At 38.0% G+C, this 20668-nt stretch overlaps 1 protein-coding gene across 1 annotated transcript in view; it reads right to left on the reverse strand.

Annotated features, from left to right (window-relative positions):
* LOC106536755 (fibroblast growth factor 14) overlaps positions 1–10097 on the reverse strand; it is a 12372-nt gene extending 2275 nt beyond the window's left edge. The window contains exons 1-2 of the mRNA XM_014034078.1: positions 9872–10097; positions 7185–7288 (exon numbers count right to left, since the gene is read on the reverse strand). Coding sequence (XP_013889532.1) covers positions 7185–7288; positions 9872–10097 — 330 coding nt within the window. The remainder of the gene's footprint in view (positions 1–7184; positions 7289–9871) is intronic.
* Between the last annotated feature and the right edge of the window lie 10571 nt (positions 10098–20668).

The following is a 20668-nucleotide window of genomic DNA, read 5'->3' on the forward strand; positions in this document are numbered from 1 at the left end:
AGATATAGATATAGATAGATATAGATAGATATAGATACTGTATATAGATATCTCCCTGGCAGACTTTCACTTAGAAGAAAAAGATACCAGTTGCCTTTAAACATTGAAACTACTTTTTTACAATTACTCTGTACAAACTTCTATCATAATAATTTGGTTGTCAAAGCTGTTGCCAATTCATTTAACTGATTAAGCTGATAAATGAATCAAATTTTAAACTGTCTCCTTGATTTGCCTCTGCTTGAATTGTACTTTTTATTCTGCTTTGGGCAAAAGCCAACAAAGATAAATGTTAAAGTCAATGACTCAGATTGAAGGACTTTGGTTTATAGACTGTTGTAGGACTCGTGGTTTGGTACTTCAAATAAAAAAGATTAGGAGACACTGCATTTGTACATATATATTTTGGATGTGGGTATACAGAACAAAGTCATTACTTTATTCATTTCCTAATGGAGAGGCTGAAGCCTTTGTAAGGTTGGGAGAAGGGCCGTTCACATGTTGGATGGATCATCAGTCCACCACAGGGCTAACGTGCAGAAACAGCCTCACACTCAGGGCCAGTTAATGATACCGTGCACTTCTCTGGATTGCACCATCATTCCATGCACAGGCAGTTCACATAAGTAAAGAGCATCACGTCTCAGTCACCCGAAAGTCAATTATTATGGGGCCACTCCCGTGTTCTGTTAATTGTCCGTGCTGGCTGAATCTGAAGGGGCCGAATAAATTAAATGAGCAGAACTTGGATCAAATCCAGCAGTTTAAGCCAGCCATTGTGACAGATTGTGCCTCCTCCCCTCGGTTCTCAGCATAAAGATTACTGAACCCTGCATAATGTTGACCGGTGATTTTAACCAGCAGAGACGGACATGCATCTCTCTTAGTCCCCATTAGTGTCTCAACAGTCAGCTCAGCCAATCTGCTGGATTGATTAAGTGAGAGCAGCAGAGCAGAAATGGCTGAGTGCAGAAATTTTCTAAGACTCTAAACAACAGAGGAGGGCCAAAGGTCCTCAGCCTGATACAGACAAGCTTTAATAAAGAGCCAAATGAGATTGAGAAGGTCCAGTTTCACAATTATCACAGATCATCACCGTTCTCCTTCAACAGGGAGACGCCCAACTGTGAAACAACAACAACAACAAAAGTACCCCAACTCAAATAAAAACATGCATCGCCCTCACAGTTCAGAGCTATTTTAGGATCTGACAGGTTTGATATCTTCTGCTGCGCTACCAGCGAGGATGGGATCGATAGATGATCCGCTTCATTCATTATTAATCAGGCCAGAGAAAAAGAAGACTGGAAAGGGAGAGAGCCAGGGAGGGGGAAAGGTAGGAGAGACAGGAAGGAGAGCAGAAGATCACAGAGGGGACAGAGGGTGTGCTGGGTAACAAAGTAGATCAAGTAAAAAGAAAAAAGGGAAGAGACTTTTTTTTCTTTCAGCAGCAAAAGCTGAAACGTCATCGGTTAAGAACTCCTGGTGTTGAAACTCATACTACTTGAAGGGAATTTATTTGTAGAGGTGTATAAAGTACTAGGAAAAAAATACCTTAATGGCAAAAATGAATTTCACTGATGAGAGAAGTACTTAATAAAAGTCATAAAACTACTCACAATAATCGGGAAAGTAAAAGTAAAAATACTTTTACATACACTAAAATATGAAGTAAAGAATCTACTTAATCAAGTTATGTTGTTTGGTTCCACTAAACTGAGTTGAGTAAATGTAGAGACATTTATTCAGCTCGATTTAATGGAACCAGTTAACAAATCACTTCATTTCTTAGAGTTTATAAACAACTCCTTTCCTGATGAGTTTGGTCATATTTAAATTTGTAGCATGAAATGAGGTGTTAATTTATAAAGTAAAGAAGCAAAAGTATCATTTTTATGTTTTGAATGTAGCAAAATAAAAGTAAAAGTTACTTTTAAAAATACTTGGCAAAATTATAGATTCTCAAAAAAGTACTTAAGTACTTTAAGAAAGTAAATGTACTTCATTCTGCTTATTTCTCCAAAGAACACTCAAATCCACCTATAAGATGACATCAGTAATAACGCCTTTTTTGAAATTATCCTGTATTTAAAGAAGAAGTGCATTTCGCCCTTTTACACCTGAGTGTTTAACTAAAATGATAAACAGTGTTGTATAAAGTACCACAAAGTAAAAGTACAAGTATCTTATCATAAAATTACTTTGGTAAAAGTTAAAGTCTCCTCTAAGAATATTACTTGAGTAAAAGTCTTAATCTGATTTATTTTGTAAGTATCATAAGTAAATGCTTGACATAAAATGTACTTAAGTATTAAAAGTAAAAGTATTAGGTAAATATTAGAGGTTAGATTTTCCAAATACATTTTTTAAAGGYGTGCAGCTGTGAAGGATTGTGTACAAACTAATATGTGTCGGAATGGTATACATTTATAGTTGTCATCTAACCACAATTAAATTCAAAGGCACAGTTTATTGGGATAGATTTGTTTCAACAATATGARCCAGAATGAAATAGAAGTAATGACTTTCTACATCTTAACCTTTAAAAAGATGTAGGGAGTAGAAAGTACAGATAATTGTGTAAAAATATAAGGAGTAAAAGTAAAAAGTTGGCTGAAAAAATTTACTTAAGGTACAGATAACCAAAATTTCTACTTAATTTTACAGTAACTAAGTACAAATACTTGGTTACTGTAACCAAGTATTTGTACTTAGTTACTTTACAACTCTGATGATAAAAGAGACTGATAAGAAAATGTTTTGTTTAAAAATGTAAACGCGGTTTTTGCAGTCTAATGTTGATTGTGAGATCTCGTCAAATCTGTTTGCRCTCAAAGCCTGAATTGAGGATGACTCTCAGTCACTACCTAATCCAACTTTAGCTCAACATTTACAGCAATGTTTTGTGTTCAATTCCTCTTAAGGTTAATCAGCTGCAAATGTACATCCACTTATGAATTATTTGAAAATGAATTTCTACATTAAGCACAATTTGTCTAGTTGTTTATGAAATTTTACTAACAGACAAACTGGGTCAACAGAAACGTTTTACTTTACAAATGAACTAAACGATGTCAACAAGGAAGGACTTGTCCATCCAGCCTTGCATGTTGGAGCCAGAGTCTGACCCAGAACCAGAGGACAAGGAAATGTAGTTGGTAAGTCCAGAMCTTGTTTGTCTGTTTTGCTGCAAATAATTTGACATAACAGATCAGAAGGTGTTGTTCTGGTCATGTTTGCAATAATTAGACTACATACTACATACATTTTACAACCCAAACATTCAAGATTTTGTTTTCATGTTTTCCATTGAACGTTCTGTGAGCTTGACTTGACTTACATCATGTTAAGCAAAATCTGACAAGCTTTGTTTAATGCAACACTTTTTAAGTGATGGACTGTTTAAAGTTGTGTTGGACAAACTGATTTCATGTTCAACCATAAATCCATACTGGTCGCATTCTTTATTCAGGGACTTAAGAAAAGACTTATGTGACTACACTCCTTTTRTGTGCCTCCTGTCTCGAAGAAACTTGAACGCAGCAGAGAAAGGTAATATGTGGTGTCCGTGCCGAGAATCCTTAAGACCAGAAGAACTGTTTTATGATGCGGAGTCTCATCCCGACCCACCCTGCACACGTTCACCACCTCCTTTTTTCATCCCTTGTGTCTGATTACATACATTCTGCTCTGGGAAGCTTAGCTCTTTATGCCACCGTACACACAAAGCATCTTTATACCACCGAACACAGAGAGTGAAGCGCTAATAATACACTTTGAGTTCTTTAAATCTAACTAATGTATTTTTCTAATTAGAGCATAATGATCAAGAATGAAAGATGTGATCACAAGTCATGGTATATGTTTGGTTTGTTCCGTGTAGAGGCACAAAACCAGAGCAAATGCCCCTGAAAATGCAGCTTCGACTTCTGGAATTCAAGCCATGTTCCAGGATCGTGACGTGCAGTTATTTGCAGTCCCCCCATGCAGACAGCAGGGGTCACAGGACTTCTGCGTCTGCCGGCCACCCCTCGCCACCAACCGTTATTGAATAATCCCTCAAGTTCCACGGTAAAATCTGCTGTGCCGCAGTAATACCGCCACAATCTCTGCTGCGTTCCTCGCACGGCACCGTGAACCCCATTCACATCACATCTCTGTCAGGCAGACGCACGGGCATGATCTGTTGTGCACACRCAGGGGAGGAGGGGAGCACCAGAAGGGCATGTTGTCTGTGCTGCTGAGTGGGATGTAGATGCACAATGACACGCCACGTTACATAAGTCAGTGAGACAGAGATGTGCTTATTAAGAGGAGTTTACAGACTGTGAAACTGAGAGTTAATACCGTCTGCCGGGACACATGGATACTCCGTCCCCGGTGCTCTATTATACGAATTATGCTCTCATGAGCAGCAGAGTGGATGATGATGATGATGATGATGATGATGTGCAGGGGACTTATTACTCCGAGATGCTGAGTGATATTTGAAATGTTCCTGTTGTTACACCAAACATTCCTCCACTTTTAATTTGTCCATGGCAGACATAAATAATGGGCTGTTTCTTTTTTTTTTTTTTTTTTGTATTATTAGCTGTTACATTATCTCTGCAAACTGCCAGCATTTCTTTCAGATCTGCCCCATGTTTCTTTTGTCCTTTCCAATTATTGTCTTTGCTACTTTGTCTAATGCAGAGGAGCCCAAAGTKGGGCCCGCGGGCCAAATTTGGCCTGCCAAGCCATTTTATTTTGCCCACTAATAGCTGCCAAACTTACAAGGTTGTAACCTGTTATCCTATGTAGAAACACAGTATTTCCATTGGTCAAATGACTGTATAAAAGGGCTATAGTGAAAGTAGTTTTCATTCATGGTACTGACTTTATCTTTGATTTATTAGGATTAAATATGAAACATGAAATGACAACAAGAAATATTAAGATCAGATTTAACCCCATGTGTAAATTTGCACACTTTACAAGGCCACAAAAACTCATATTTTATCAATTTAAGAAATGTCCCATGAGCCTTTGCTACTTGAGAGTATGACAGACTTTATCCAAGTGCACAAACTAAAACAAAAGAGGACCATTGCATAGCTTAATCATTAAAAATTAAGGACTTTACTTTAAAAAAGTATTTGTATTTCATGTATTATATTACCAGTACTGCATTTGGCCCGCAGCCATGGATAGATTTTCATTTTGGCCCTCTCGTGGAAAATGTTTGGGCACCCCTGGTCCAATGTCAACCATTTCTCCTATCCTGTGTACTTAGCCACATGTCTCCCTCTATTTTAAGACAATTTGTACATTTTCCCAGCGTGTCCATACAAGTCACCTTTAAACACCTTGTAACAAGAACAACTCATGAACTCTTGAATGTCAATAACCCTCTTTTTTTAGTCTTTATCAAATCATCACCACCACTTATTTCCTGCATACCTATTGTCAACGAAAAGTTGAAAAGAAAAAAATTAATRAAATGTGTACCCGAAAACACAGCAACAAATTATTTCCTTAGCTTGTAAGAGAGAACCTGTTTTAGCAGAATGACCACTGCAGGTAAGGTGGTKTATGAAAACAGTAAGAACCAGGAATAATATGTCAGTAAAAGTRGCTCCTCTCAAGGCAGCGGATAGTTTATTTATCACAATAACTACTAATGTCATATAATGTCCTGTAAAAAGCAAAAAATATCCACAAAGCTCTTTATTATGCCACCTGAACTACATCTGTTGCACCACRGAGAAAATCATGTCACTATTGAACCTAACACATAACAACATAAAAGAAAACAGCTGCTCTGCTGCACAGACTGTAAACCTGGTGCTGTGTAAGTTTGTGTGAGGAAATTCTCAGAAAGAGGTCAGTGTGGGCTGCAGTAAAGCTCATTCTGAGGAAATCCCTGCTTTTTTCAGGTCACAGAAGCAAATCAGAAGCAGGTAAGATGATGAGAGATGGTGCAGTCTTTATACCTTCCACTTTCAAGTGTTTTTGAGTTGATTATTTACCACCATTAAATAGCTTACCTGCATCTGAAAGTACATTAATGAGAAATTTAATTCTGGTGCAGCACATAATRTTTTTACTTACATGAGAGCATTGGCTGGAAAATGAGCAGAAATCTATTGCTTCCTAATGTAAACATTATGATTTTTGCAGTCATTTTGAGCAAAAATGGACAGAAATAAGGTTTGCTGCAGTGAAAAGTATGTTGTTAACATTTTATCAATAGTGATTTGACACCAAATGTATAAATAGGCATATGTTCTGTTTAAAGTCCTATCAAACTGAACAAAAAAACTTACAGGTTTTGATCAAATCTGATATTTATCTGCTTAATTTTTCTTAGTGAAACTTTAAAAATATATATTTTTGTATGATGTCAAGTGATTAGGTCTAAAATTTAAGCACTGGTTCAWTGTACAGCTAATTTACTGTTTCTCAGCGACCATAGAAAATGATTCTGCCCAGGCTGTAGCCAGWATCTGTGTATGMCRTTAAGTGCCAGGAGAACTGTGATACAYTGGAGAAACAAAGCAGCCTCTGTTCAAAATTAATGACCCAGCACAGAAGAACAACATCATCAGGTGAGGACTTTGCAGTTAACAATCTTCTACAGGCTAGCCGTCACTCTTTCAGGGATGAAGATGTTCTCATCCTTGAGAGAGAGAACGTTGGTTTGAGGGAGGAGTAAAGGAAATCATTTTTGTGAATAGAAACTGTCTGTTGTTAAACGGGGGGTGGTATTTTTGTCTCCCCACTTATAATGCTGTTATTGCGATTATGACTCAGCTCTCTGTGAACATTAGGGATAATCAGGGTCCTAACATACATTCAGGTGAAATTGTTGTTCTTACTGTCAGGATGATTATTCACTCAGACAAACCAGGTGAATACTGATCAGTCACAACATTAACACCTGGCCTTGTCTACAGGTTTTCTGGAGATGGACAGTTCAGATCCATCAGATTTGACAATTTCTTGATCGGGAACAACACATTGGTAAATGTTGCATGTGAGTAAAACACCCAGAATTCCCTAAAAGAACACTGACTTGTGGTAAGATGATCAGCGTCAGCTTAACATGTTGGTGGATTTTTGTGGCAGTAACATATCTGATAGATTTGTGATATACCGAGTTATTTTTTTCTTCTACAGTCAACAGACCTGCAGGTACTCACCGATGTATAAAGGTATCCTTCTCCATTCATGGCAAGGTACAGCCCTGTTTTTGTGCCTTGAATTGCCACAATCCTCAGCCCCACCGGAATTAAGTTGAACTGTGCTAAATCCAGAAAAAAAGGGTGAAAAAATGACACATTAGAGAAAGTCAGGTGACTGGGACATCCAGCTAAACACATTCTGTCTTCATTGTTGCAGGCTAAACGGCTCCAGTGTCACTGCTGTTATGACATTTAAAAACCCAAATGCTGCGACCTCTTAGAGTTCATGTTTATAGAACCACAACATCAAGTCACCTTCATTGTGCTTTTCACAGACTCCAAATATAGAAAATAACTGCAGTCCTAATTCTAAAACTGTTGGGACGTTGTGTAAAATCGAAATAAAAAAACTGGAAGCAAGGATTGCCAATTTCGTAAGCCCATATTTTATTTACAATGGAATATAGAAAAACAAATATTTCATCCTTTTTTATTATTTTTTWAGGAAATACTAAGTAATTTGGAATTTTATGGCAACATCAAACCTCAAAATAGTGGAACAATGTTTACCACTGTAAAGCATCTATTCTTCTTTCAATATTTTAAAACATTTTAAATTAGATTTGATCAGTAAGAGGYGTTCTACTAATTGTGACTCTTGTGAGGGATTGATGGATTTTTTTTATTTCGAGTGATTTTTATTTCTAAGATGTTTAGTTACCAAGCTCACAAGATGGGGTTTGTATTAATTTAGATTTTGGCAAAAAAATAGTTAAAATAATAAAAAAAGAAAACATGAAAGTGAAAGTGGATTACTTTCACATTTACAATGCTTGTGAGTTTTAAACTGCTTTAAGGAACACAAAAAAATAATTTAAACAGGTAAATAAATGCTATTTCTCTTTCAATCTACAGTTTCTAAGGTCAACATGGCAACTGGGAAAAATTTTTGTGTCAGAGAGAATGAAGAATTTTCAGTCTGAATATCTCTTTTTTGTTTTTGCTAAAGATCACACTGAACAATGACATCATCTTGGCTTTCTGTGGTTAAAAACTTTCACTTTAGTGAAAAGCAGAAAGCTAATAAAAATCCCCATCTGTGATCGGAACATTTTAAAGAGAACTGTCAAAAGTTTGGCAGCCAGTTTGACACCATTTTACTTTTTTTATTCAAGTACAAAAATAACAGCACTAATTTAAATTAATTTGACAGGTGAACTGATGAAATCCTCACTTGTTCCACAACTCCTCAGGCTGAGGGCCCGTATGGCACAGCATGGCTCTGCTGTGGTTCTGTTTAGTTCTGTGCAGCAATAAATTTACCAACAGTAGACATTTCTCCTACTGAGGACAGGTTCTGTTCCATTTTTATCACCCATCGCTGAAGGCAAAGGCAGAGCAATGATGGCTTTTGCCGTGTCTGTATCTACCATTAAAATGTCTTGTGATCTACAAAACAACTTYTAATGAAACTTTCAGAAAACAATCAATGTTGACATCTACAACTGATCAACCTTTGGAGTCAACTTGATTCACAAAGACCACAAACATTCAAAAAAGCCACATCTCAGTCAATTTTAAACATAGAACTAAGATTTGGTGTAGTTGAGACTGATCCCTGACTGATACCAAGTCTTACCACTAAGTATGTTAGAGTTTAAAACTTAGCCAAGAATCAACTCTGTTAACATAACATTCCATGAACCACTGGATGGGTTTTAATAAAACCTTTAGAAAGTAATCATTGGATTAACATCTATTCTTGACTTTGGGTCAAAGGTTTACAGACTTAATTCAATTCAAGATGGAAACAAACCCAACTGATCTTAGAAAAAAAATGTGGCCATATCTCAGCCAGTATTACAAAGATTGAGTTAAAAATTTAGTGTGAGCATCGTCCACAATACATACTTTTTCCTAAAACTTTGCCATTACCTATTGGTTGCCAAATTTCTGATTAACAATTGCACTTTTTAGTGACAGTTAATAAACATAGCTGTTGGCTGTCACAACTAATCAGCCCTAATCTACCAAAAGATGGCCAAAGTTTAGTGAATGTAGATATTGAGGTCAGTGAAGAGCCAGACAATTTGTAGCGGGCTGGCCAGATTGAAGCCACTGGTCACASAGGAGCGGCCCAGAAAATGGCAACTATTTTGTTTACGTGGCAATTTGCTGAGGATCTAATAGTCTTTCTTGGTCATTCTCTTATTTACTAACACAAACAGTATACCATGTAGAATTACATTGTGAGAATGCCCTATTTGAGTAGTGCAGTTTAATAAAAACATTTTGGGTATAGAAATGGCTTTGCCAAAATKTTGCAAGCAAAGCAGGATGGGGTGGCCGGGTAGCCAAAGATTTTTCTTTGGTGGCTATGGCCACCCCTTGGCCACCCACTGGCTCTGCCTCTGATTGTGCTAAAATTTGGTGTGGTAGTAGCTGATAGTTGTTCACAACATACAGTCCATAGGTTTACAACCTGTTTCTCAGCTTAAGGTGATCTTMGTCTAAAACTCTGCCATGAAAGATGATGGGTGAGATGCAATCCTTCGAGGAATATTAGGCCTTTTTTAAACTATATAATATATGATGATATAGGAAAATCGCATTTTTCGAGGATTTCACACAGTTTTTTCTTCTTGTAATTTGTGCAAAAGACATTTTTTACAACAAAAGCATGCATTAAATAAATGTACACTCACTAAAAGAGCTTCCTTCCTCCTTTGTGCTGCCCAAGGTGCCATCGGGCTGCATCTGCAGGTAGTATCCATGTTGGCTGTACAGCCGGGTAACAATGCCTTTCAGCTGTGGCTCTGCAGACAAAACCAATGGAGGAAAAAAAACCACTTTAAACAAATGCTGCTTCCATATGTTAACATTACATCTACAGATTGACAGGCATGGAGTTCTGTCGAATGGCTGCATCATCAGAATACAAACCATCTTAGTTGGTTCAGTTCTCAAATCAATTTTTTTTATTTGTAAAAACAAAATAATAAAACCAGGAGCTTAAAAATGAAATACCTTTGTATAAAAGAGGCAGTTTTGTTAGTTTAGCGCTTAAGACATAAATGTGCTTACTCAGGCTGAACATAAGACAAACTGAAATTGATTGAAAGATTAGCCGGGCCTCTGCAAGGAATGACGCACGATTCRAAAAACATTTTTACACTCAGTTTATCCCTGAAGCTCCCCAACATTCATTTAGTACAAAACAGCCTTCAGGGTATGTGTTGGGGATGAGGATCTTTAACTTAATATTTGTCAAATTAACTGAATGCAGCCATTTTTGAGTTTGTAAAGATTAGAGTTGTAGCAGACATTTTGTATTGGGTTTACGCAAAGTAAATCAGTGCATCCAATGAATAGAGCTTTATTAAATCTGTTAAAAGCCCTGCCATGATTTGGTAGTGATTCAACCTTAAATGCAGACAAACATCCTCTGGATTCAGATTCTTAATTATAGCTTTGGCTTTAATTTTCAAATCAAAATGCTGTTGAGGCAGCAGCAGCAACCTTTATAAACCAAAACTCATTGTGATAGGACACGTGCATTTAACCCATGATTGACACATAGAACACCAAACCAAAGAACAGACAAGCACACCAAGAATATAAAGACCAACTAATGAACCCAAACAACCAACACCTGTGCAGAGACAAACAGAATCAGGTGAGATGATGGCAGACCAGAGGAGCAGGAACCAGACAGAGGAAATGTATGTTTAGTAGATTATTTCTTCATTGTAACAATGCTTCTTTGGCAATAAATCTTATACCGTTGGAAAGCCTGTTAATTTAACTTTTAAATGGTGCCACATTTGTAAGGAACATGCATTTGTGGGATGAGCAGAACAGCTGAGTTTGTTGGTTCTGCACATGAAACACTTGCAGAATTGTTACAACAAAGAAATGATCTACCAAACAAAAATATTATTACTTTTCCTGCCAAGTAAAAAATAACACAATTTTCAAACAAAACAAAACATTTTTTGCCTTCTGCAGTGAGTAAAAGAGTTCAAACAGCTGTGGAGCTGGAGGAGAATATGGAGGTCTCTGTGGCTTTGGAGTCATTTAGGAGACACAATCTTGCACATCTCCCAACTTGTTCTAAAATACATTTATTTGTTCTGGTAAATAAACTCACCAGTAATTTTCACTACAGAGAAATGAAACACGGATACATACGTTTTAGGTGGCATCTTCTAGAAGTTTGGACCCCCCGCCCCCCCTTAAATTAAACTCCTTCCATCCCCTCCCACACTCCCAAGAGAACTACCTGGGGCCCTGTGCAATCTGCCTGTCTTCTTTGGACTGGAGCGAGGCAGGGGAGGACATGATGAGATCTGTAGCACTACATCTCAGAGGAACTGTGCCAGGGTTGAAACATCAGTTAAACTGCGACCTACTCTCTGTGTTACATGAGTGCATCTGCAGCTCTGCACATCCCCGCTCCTTCAGAGGAGGTTGTCAAAACATTCCATCACGTCGCTGCTCTGTCGTTCTCCCGTTCTCTCCGTGCTTTTTTAACATTCATACCCTTTGAGTTATGTTTTTTTTCTTCTTACCATCACACCTAATAATATAATCCATCATCCGATTAAAGCACAGAGAGGCTTTTCATTACTCGTCCCAAATGCAAAGAAAGAGAAATGAGAGGATCAGGGTAGAGGGAAGTGAGGGACGGCTGGGGGACATATGAATAAGATGACAATGTCATTTCCTTAGGAGTGATGATTGCCTATGTTCGAGGAGAAGTGCCTTTACTGTCTGTAGATATTCACAGTTTGTACAGGATGGCTACAATCCAAAATCCAGTATTTAACTTCAAGAAGATAAAAATAAAGTTTTACTTGACAGGAATTGTATCATATCTGAAAAGTTGGGATGTTATGTAAAATTAGCACAATTTTTTTAGAGTTGATGTGCTCATGTTGTATTTCTGTAATAAATTAACTTATTTTTGGACTTWTCCACAGTCTTAAAAACAGGTCTGATTCTGTTTGGGACATTACTACATGGACTCAAGAACACTTCCATAGATCACCATTTGTAAACACAGTGACATCCACAAACACAGGTTAAAGCTCTATTGCGCATATGAAACATGTGAACACCATCCAGAAACATTGTCRTTTTCTCTGGACCAAAGTGAAAAATCTGTTCTCTGGTTTGAGAAATCTAAAAGATTTTTTATTTTTTGGAAATCACTAATCATAATCCTCTATATGAAAGAGGAGAGAAACCATCCAGCCTGTTGTCAGCACACAGTCCAAAAGCATCTCTGATGTTATAGGTGTGCATCAGTGCCCCTAACTATTACACAACTGGAMAGACACCATCAGTTCAGAAAAATACATACAGGTTTTAGAACATTTGATCCCAAAATGTTATACAAGTTTTTAGTTTAAACGTTAAACATTATTACTGCGTTTCATTGTAAGTAACCGTGTTAATATCCAGGCCATGTATGTGTTATACTTTTTACTGTACCAAATTTTTAAAAAGTACATTTTATTCAACCACAAACTTTACATTTTGAAGCTTTAATCATTGGTTACTTTTATGGTTTTACAATAGTTCAAGACTGTTTGAAAAAAAAACCCAACATATTACTGAAGTTTAAAGAACTTCTCAGTTTTATCTGTTTCTATTCACAGAACTGCTCCACTCTCAGCAGCTACAACAGCAACATGCTACTGCTTTGTAGTAATGATGCTAGAAAATACCAGTTTTAGGTCCATTTTTCCACTTTCAGTTAAGGGTTTGTACAAAGATTTTATATTTATGAAGGATTTCATTGCTATATTTATATTGTACTTTAGTAAATATAAAATCTTCTTTACTTTCCATTTTCAGCATCTCAAAAGCATTTTATTTGGTATAATCCCTTCATGAACGCAAACACAAAGCAGCAGAGTCTGAGGAAATTCTATATTTTTGCTTTCAGCAAGACTCTGCCTCTACAATAAATAAATAAAATAAACATGTTACCCATAATGCAAAGGGACAGATTTTTCATTGGATGCACAGTGCCCAGTAAGTGCTCATGACATTATCCCAAAACTTTAATCTCAAACTGAGATCAGTCCATGTTTAAGCCTTTTGTGGGGGAGGGGAGGAGGATGGAGATTGGTAAACAACAGTTTTCTCTGAGTTGGACTTTCTGTGACTTGTGGTAAAACATAGTTCCTTCCCTCTGTTGAAAAAAATGTGATTGTGTCCAAGCCTTCAAAAGAAAAAAMCACATTGTTAGGCAAATCAACCCCCCATCCCCCACCCTCCATSCAAATAGTATAAGCCCTAGAGGAGTACGCTGACAGACAGTGATCCACTCTGACAGTAGTCTACCTCTGGTTGGATTAGCAAAGCACACAGATTTGTTTACATGAGCAAAAATCCCGTGTTTGCATCTCGGGGATGTGCCTGCAACCTCGACTGCTGCACAGGGGCTAATACATGATGCAGATGATCACTCAAAAGGTCATGTGTTGTGATCTTTGAGAATGTTTGTCCTAACACAAATACAGAGCAGATATGAACAAACTGATTTAATATAAAATATCCAATAAAATTTGGAGATCTTGTTTAATTTACCAATATGTACCTGATCTACTTACTGAGTTAGAACTTAAACATTACACAACTTTAAAAACACATTTTCCTTGATTTAGAACAAGCTGGCTCTACTTCCTTATAGGCCTACAGCSCCTCTGACTGGATCAAATCAAATGTACAGTAAGATACAGTATATACTGTTACAATATTTTAAAATATAAAAAAAGATTTTCTTTTGGTGTGTAATGTTATTAAAGTCACACGTGAATACGTTTGTTCTCGCGATGTCATTACAAACATGGCGGCAATGGATGTAAACACATAGCATATTGCTACCGTGACACCAGTGCTCATCATCAGGAGATGTTGGCGTCTTTCATCGAGGCTTTCCAATGACAAGCCCCTACTTGGGAGCGGCTACGTATGCTGTGTTTTTGGGAAATTGTAGTCGGTGAGTTTACTACTTTATTTTACTACTTCTGTGATATTACTACTACTACTTCTACATCCTGTTATCTTCTTCGTCATCATCTTTTTCGCCAGTAGAAACAGCCGGTTATTGATCACATGACTCCCATGATGCGAAAAAAGTGTTTCCATTACAGTTTAGTGAAAAACACACATTTTGATACGGCCGAAAAACCACTTCATCCTACCGCAAAAACATTTTGTTGAAAAACATAATTTTGTTCGAAATTGACATGTTTCCATTGAGCAAATTTATTTTTGAAATTCTAATTTGTGCATTTTCGTGGTCAACGGAAACAGCTACTGAGACATGGTATGTAACGCTTCAGTCTCATGGTAGCCAAACCTTGGAGCCAAACTCAAACTAGATTTATAAATAGTTTAATCTTGAAAATGTCAGAAAATTGAAGGGAACATAAAAAATGGGAATGTCACCTTAATAACATTTTTTTGAAGTGGGATCATGAAGTTGTTAAGAACAGTCATGTCTGTATTAGGCAATTGTTTAAATTATGTTTTTTTTTCAAGTCAGCTGTGACCTACAGGTCTTCTAATCCATCCTTTTTTATTTTGGATCAGGGAAGCTGGTGTCTATCTCAGTCATTGTCACTCTAGACAGGTCACACATTTATCGCAGCTCCACATAGACACAAATGAGACAAACAACCATCTACACTCTCACTCACATCGGAGGCTGTCCAGAGTTACGTAGCTATCATACTTGTTTTTGGTCTGTCGGAGAAAACCAGAGTTAGTGAAGAAAACTCTGCACAGAGACAACAGGCAAACTCCACCCAGAAAACTGCACCATCCTTTTAACGGACATTTGCTGCTGCAGCTGCTCTCATGATCACGAGAAGTGCCACATTTCTTAAGTTCAATAATTCATGTTGGAACAAACAAACCAAGGGGTCATTCTGGGAGAAGGACAGCGTTGCCAGAAACACAATAAGCAGCTATTTACCCCGCAGCGTCTGTGTGTGGGTGACTACATTCATCTCTCCAGGGACGTGTGTGGGCTTTGAGTGATAGAAAACATTTGCTGATCCTGGTCAGTGGAGTGTCGGTCAAAGAGAGCTCTCTGCGTGTTTATGTACATTCGCACACAGGTGCTGTCATCACGGCCGACAAACATGTTGACTCATCAGCCGCTCCTCGTCCAAGTGACCTCTTCACATATGAGAGAAAATAGGATTTGCAGCTAGCGAACGGTAAAGCAAATAAGGCGGAAAAAGTGCGAAAAGCAAATAAAACATTTGCTTYACAAAAGGTATTATGTTAATTTAAACGCTGCATTCATGCTTTACGAAATATAAACTCAGCCACACACATTTAAAATTTACCAAAAGATTTAACGATTATGCAGGTTTTTTTAATCCATGAGAGAGATCACAGTCATGAGAGTGTTCTGTTTATTATATTGAGCTTGTGTCTAATCCYAGCAGAGACCACCGCAGGCTTTACAAAGGGATGCCCCCCATCAAAATCACATTCTGCGTTGATGATCTTATAGAAAAATCACCTGGGGGAGAACGGAGCTCGGTCCTCCGGTACCATCGTTCACGCTGCAATTATGTGTGTCTCTGTGTAAATGAGGTCAGCGCACATAAGAACCCAATCTAATCACTCTGCGCCTCACGGCTGCCATCAAGGACACTTAAACCTCTCGCTGCACTGTAATTGCTAGGGAAAAAAAAGCAGCGGTCGGGTTTTTATCGCTAATCAGCATAGTGTACGGCTCCGTGTTGGTTATTATTACACTAATGTATTTATCTGGCTCGATTTGAGCCCCGTGTTTTTGCAGGCTGATCTCCCTGTAAGCGAGCGCCTCTAGATAAGGTTCAGAGGCAATTACTGGGGGCCTGCATGACTTCACAGCCAAGGGCATCTGTTCTACTTTGACCAGACCAAACAACCGGGGCTTCCCTTGTTTTACATTTTCAGGACTCCCCGACTTTCCTCTTCTTTCTCACAGAGCTGTCTTTTCTGCTTGTTTGTTTGATGGCACATTCAGTTTTACTGAAAAAAAAAAGCATCTTGTCTCTTGTGACACATTTGATACTGTATCAAATGAAACGAAGTTTGAGTTTTTTCTCTTTTTTTTCAAAACTGGGCCATGCGCTCTACTGTGCTGCTGGTAATTATCCACCTTATGGCAAGTTAAACCGAAGCGGCGCTGCAGAGAGAATGAACTTACAACTAACATCTCGGAGGAATGTTTGTGCTGAAATAAAAGGAGGAGGACAGAAAGGGCCACGATGGAGCGGKATAAAGATGCGGTGCGACAAGCTCGAAAAATGATGCAGGAGGAGGAAGAAGAGCGGATCGAAGTCGAAGAAACAAGAACGCATCACTGGCAGCTTCAAAGATGACCTCTTCATGTGGATTCAAGGCCTCTTAAATCAAACGTGACAGTGGCAGAAAGTGGGGCGGAGTTATCGCAGCTCATTAACGGTGCTGACAGGAGCATGTCGAACATGAGCAGGAGCGAATAGGACTCACACTCAATCCCTGACACACATTCAATAACCACATGTGCCTCACTGGTATTATGGCAGGAGCATGGCTACTTTACAGAGCAAATTTTACATCTTCTTTCGAAATCCACCCTCATGTTTTGGTGTAAACTGCACCGGTGCAGAAACAGAAGAGCACGTCTGCTTTACCTTTCCCTTTTTCTCCCCCGGACCCTCCAGCAAGGACACAAATAGGCCCTTTAATATATGCAGAACAAACAAACAAGAAGCATCCTCTGCACTCCCACAGGGTTCAGACCTCTGTCAGAAAGGGTGGCGATCACAGCCGTGAACTGCGCACAGCGACAGACAACAAAAGATTCAGAGTTTGAACTCGCATCGATTTACTCGATATGAAGCACTTTGATAGAGTCTAAACACAATCTGCACACACACTGCTTTTATTTTGTATTTTTATTTTTTTACACAGACATATAAAACCATGAGTGCAGATTTCTGAAGGGCAGTTTTTCACTGATGGAGGAAACTTATTGAAGAATTGTTTTAAATTATTTAAATTAGTTTTTATTAACACAGTTTGGATACTTTTTTTATTTCATGTGGACAGAAATGTCAGAATGAGAAAAAACTGAGAGAATTGTTTAAGGAGAGAATAATGACTAAATACTTTTAGAAGAAAAGCGTTTCAAACAATTCCAGGTCTAGCTTTTGTGCTATTTTACTGCTATTTATTATTATTATTTTTTTGTTCAGTCAACAAGTTGTCGATATGCTGCTGTGTTTGAGGGAAAAAATACAAAAAATCCCTAATTATCAGCCCATATAATTGTACCTGACAGGTTTATGTCCACATGGATTTGTTATGTAACGCAACATATTTCCTTTCATATTAGTTGCTGGCGTAATGACCTCTTTTCAATGTAGTTTTTGGTATTTTAAAGAGCATTCCGACACCTGAATGGCAGCTTTCCTTATGACAGACAACATTTGAAGTTTCAAAAGAGGAATTTCCAAAGATTTGCTGTGTAAAACTTGGTGGCACAGCATGCTGGCTGCTTGCACTCAATTCAAAAACATAGCAAATGAAAACGCATTAGTTAAATAGAACTATAGTTTCTTAAAAAATCTGTGAAAAAACATTTTGACCTTCTCCTGCCCTCTTCTTATACAGTGTATCCTCCATTGTTTTCTTTTCTGACTTTACTTCCTTCAGTTTGTCCTCTCTCCTTACTAGCTCTACAAATGCCCTCCAYCCTCGGTCTTCCCCACGTTAGAAGGTAAATTCAATCTACCTTTGTCAGCTTTAATCAAAGCACCCACTGATTTAATTTAGCAGGTGCATGTGGGAGGTAAAGGTGGGACCTACRAGAGGACAGAAACAAAAGGAAGCTCTTTGTAAACACCATCAGGCTTTGTTGGAAATAAAGCACACTGGTGGGTTTTAATTTATATGAGAAACTCTCAAGGACTTTGCAGCTCAGGGTTTTTTTTTTAGGTGGGGGTTAGATTAAGTAAATCTTGGACAAAAATAAAAGATAAACTGGATCATCGGCTTCTGTGGAATGGATCCACATCAGCAACATCTGCTTCCTRTTTTAGACTTTGGTTAAAAAAAGGGTTGTTTAAAGCTGAAAACACTTATGGAATTTAACAACTTATTAAAATCTGTTTAATTTAGCAAGGATGCTAAAGTTATGAAAGATTGGAGAACAAAAGGCTAATTTGGACAAAACCTTTGTTATGCTCATCTATCAAAGTGACCAACAGAAACATGGAACTGATTGGTTATTTTTCCAGTGAAGAGTTGTGTTGGATTTAATGAGACTCACTTTATTGATTTTATAAATCGCCACTAAAAACAATGAAAACCCAACCATTTAAATTTCTAAAGGCATCTTGTCTGCTTCTGTTCCAGCCGTTTTGATTGCCACTTTCTATCTGCTTCACGCCCGTCTTTGAAACCCGCCCTTGTTCTTGTCAACATTAGTAATATTTCTCTTTTTAAAGCTGGTGTTTACCTTCACACGATAGCTGCCTTTGAGCCTTCCTCCCTGTCTTCCTCTCTCCCTCTGACCCCTGTCACAGTCAGTAAAGTTCGGATGAGAAGCTACATAACACTGCATCGTCTGATCAGGTGTTGTTGAGTAAGCAGGTTTGCCKCCCTGATCTCTTGGGGTCAGCTTATTGCTATCCTCTGCTGGATCTCCTTGTAACCCGGTCTGCTGCCTGCCAGCCGGGGCCTCCGTTTGAGCTCCCGACCGTCGATTGGCCCCATTGATGCTTACATCTACAGTACAACGTACTACTGAACCTTAATGCCAAAAGATTTGCTGGTTTCTAGGATGGCTATGGTTTACAATATACCTGCATGCATTCGAATGACTCGGTTGTTTGCATTGCTACTTTTTTAAGATCATGTTTCTGTAAGGTACCGCAAAAGTTTCCATAGTCATTCGTGTGTTTAAGCAGTGTGCTTGCATGGTGGCTTTACTGTAAATAAAAATACTGAAGGTGATACACAGGGGGGCAGGTGGTTCAATATCCCTTCCTTTTCAAGTCAGATTCCACCTTGAGCAAAGTGAGAGGTGGATTATTGATTAATCACCATACATTAATGAGCTGAATTGATCTGAAACGAGGGCAACAGTGCAGACTGCTGACGGTGAAAGGGCCAACACTTCAAAGGGTCTGTGTGAAGTTAGGGGATTGTGCAGGGCTCCAGGAGGAGGTTGATGGAGAGGACAGTGGTAAAGTTTTTTTTTTTTTGTCAAAAATATTTGCCATGCACACGCAACAGTGTTTGTCTCAATTGTTATGACCCCTGCACACAAAGCGGGGGTCATAATAATTGGATAATAATAATTTTTAGTTTATTTTTTCCCCTCAGTGATTTTTGATCAACCGTATCACAGAAACAGCTGCACCGATCAACATGAAATTTGGTAGGAAGGTAGATGTGTCCGACCTACATTTCCCCAGCCAACGGTTTTACGATAGACCCCATATTAGAGAAGGGGGCTCCACTTGAAAGTGGGTGTCTGGACATAAAAAAATTCTTCAAAAATTATAGGAGCTTCAATTTTTTTGTTTTTGTTTAGCTCTGATGAAGGGCCATTCATTAGGCCCACCAATGAGCCCCTCAACACCCATCCCCCAAGATAAGTAAATAAAACCAATAAAATCTAAACATAGAACCCTTATAGATGTATATTGAATCATTTGGTTACTTCCTGAGAGTTTCTGTAAAAATCTGTCAAAATATTTTGCTAACATACAGCCATGGTTGTTGCTAACAGTTATTACATAAAACTTTAAACTAATTTTTCACAACTCATTTATGCTCACTGTATTGAGGATAACTCTGTGACTACAACACCTCATTTCATTTCAGTATCTGCAAAACAGGCCTTTTTTGAGCATTTTTTTTACAGTTGTTTAACTGTGGCAGCCATCTTGAATTGAACAGACTCCAAACATTATTCAGTTGTAGATGTACACCCGTTGATTAGTTTTTGAGATCCTCATTAAATACAGTGGCTTATGAGATATTTTGCTAGAAGACTAAACAAAACCAGACAGACACAGACAGTTACACAATTACCCACATTTCAAAGTATTGGCTGATAAAAACAGAGAATCTAAAATCCTGTCAGGATTTTGCTGCGCCGACAAAATATTAAAATGGTTCCTGGCATGGAGGTATTAACTTGTGCAAATGACAAACTGTTGAACATATTGCAGAGGATGTGCGCTTGTGTTGTATAATGTGAAACACTGATCTCTAATCTCAGAGCATTTTTCAAACCCACAGATTTTTTTATTTTATTTTACTTTGCATGCATTATGGAGCCTGTGAACGCTGCAGCATTTCAAAGAATATTCTTTTTATTTGTTTATTAATTTTATTAGTTTAAAGTCTATTTCTTTTGTGTGTGTGTGTGTGTGTGTGTGTGTGTGTGTGTGTGTGTGTGTGTGTGTGTGTGTGTGTGTGTGTGT

The sequence above is a fragment of the Austrofundulus limnaeus genome, unplaced genomic scaffold (assembly GCF_001266775.1).
Source record: "Austrofundulus limnaeus strain Quisiro unplaced genomic scaffold, Austrofundulus_limnaeus-1.0 Scaffold1958, whole genome shotgun sequence".
In the NCBI taxonomy this organism is placed as follows: domain Eukaryota; kingdom Metazoa; phylum Chordata; class Actinopteri; order Cyprinodontiformes; family Rivulidae; genus Austrofundulus; species Austrofundulus limnaeus.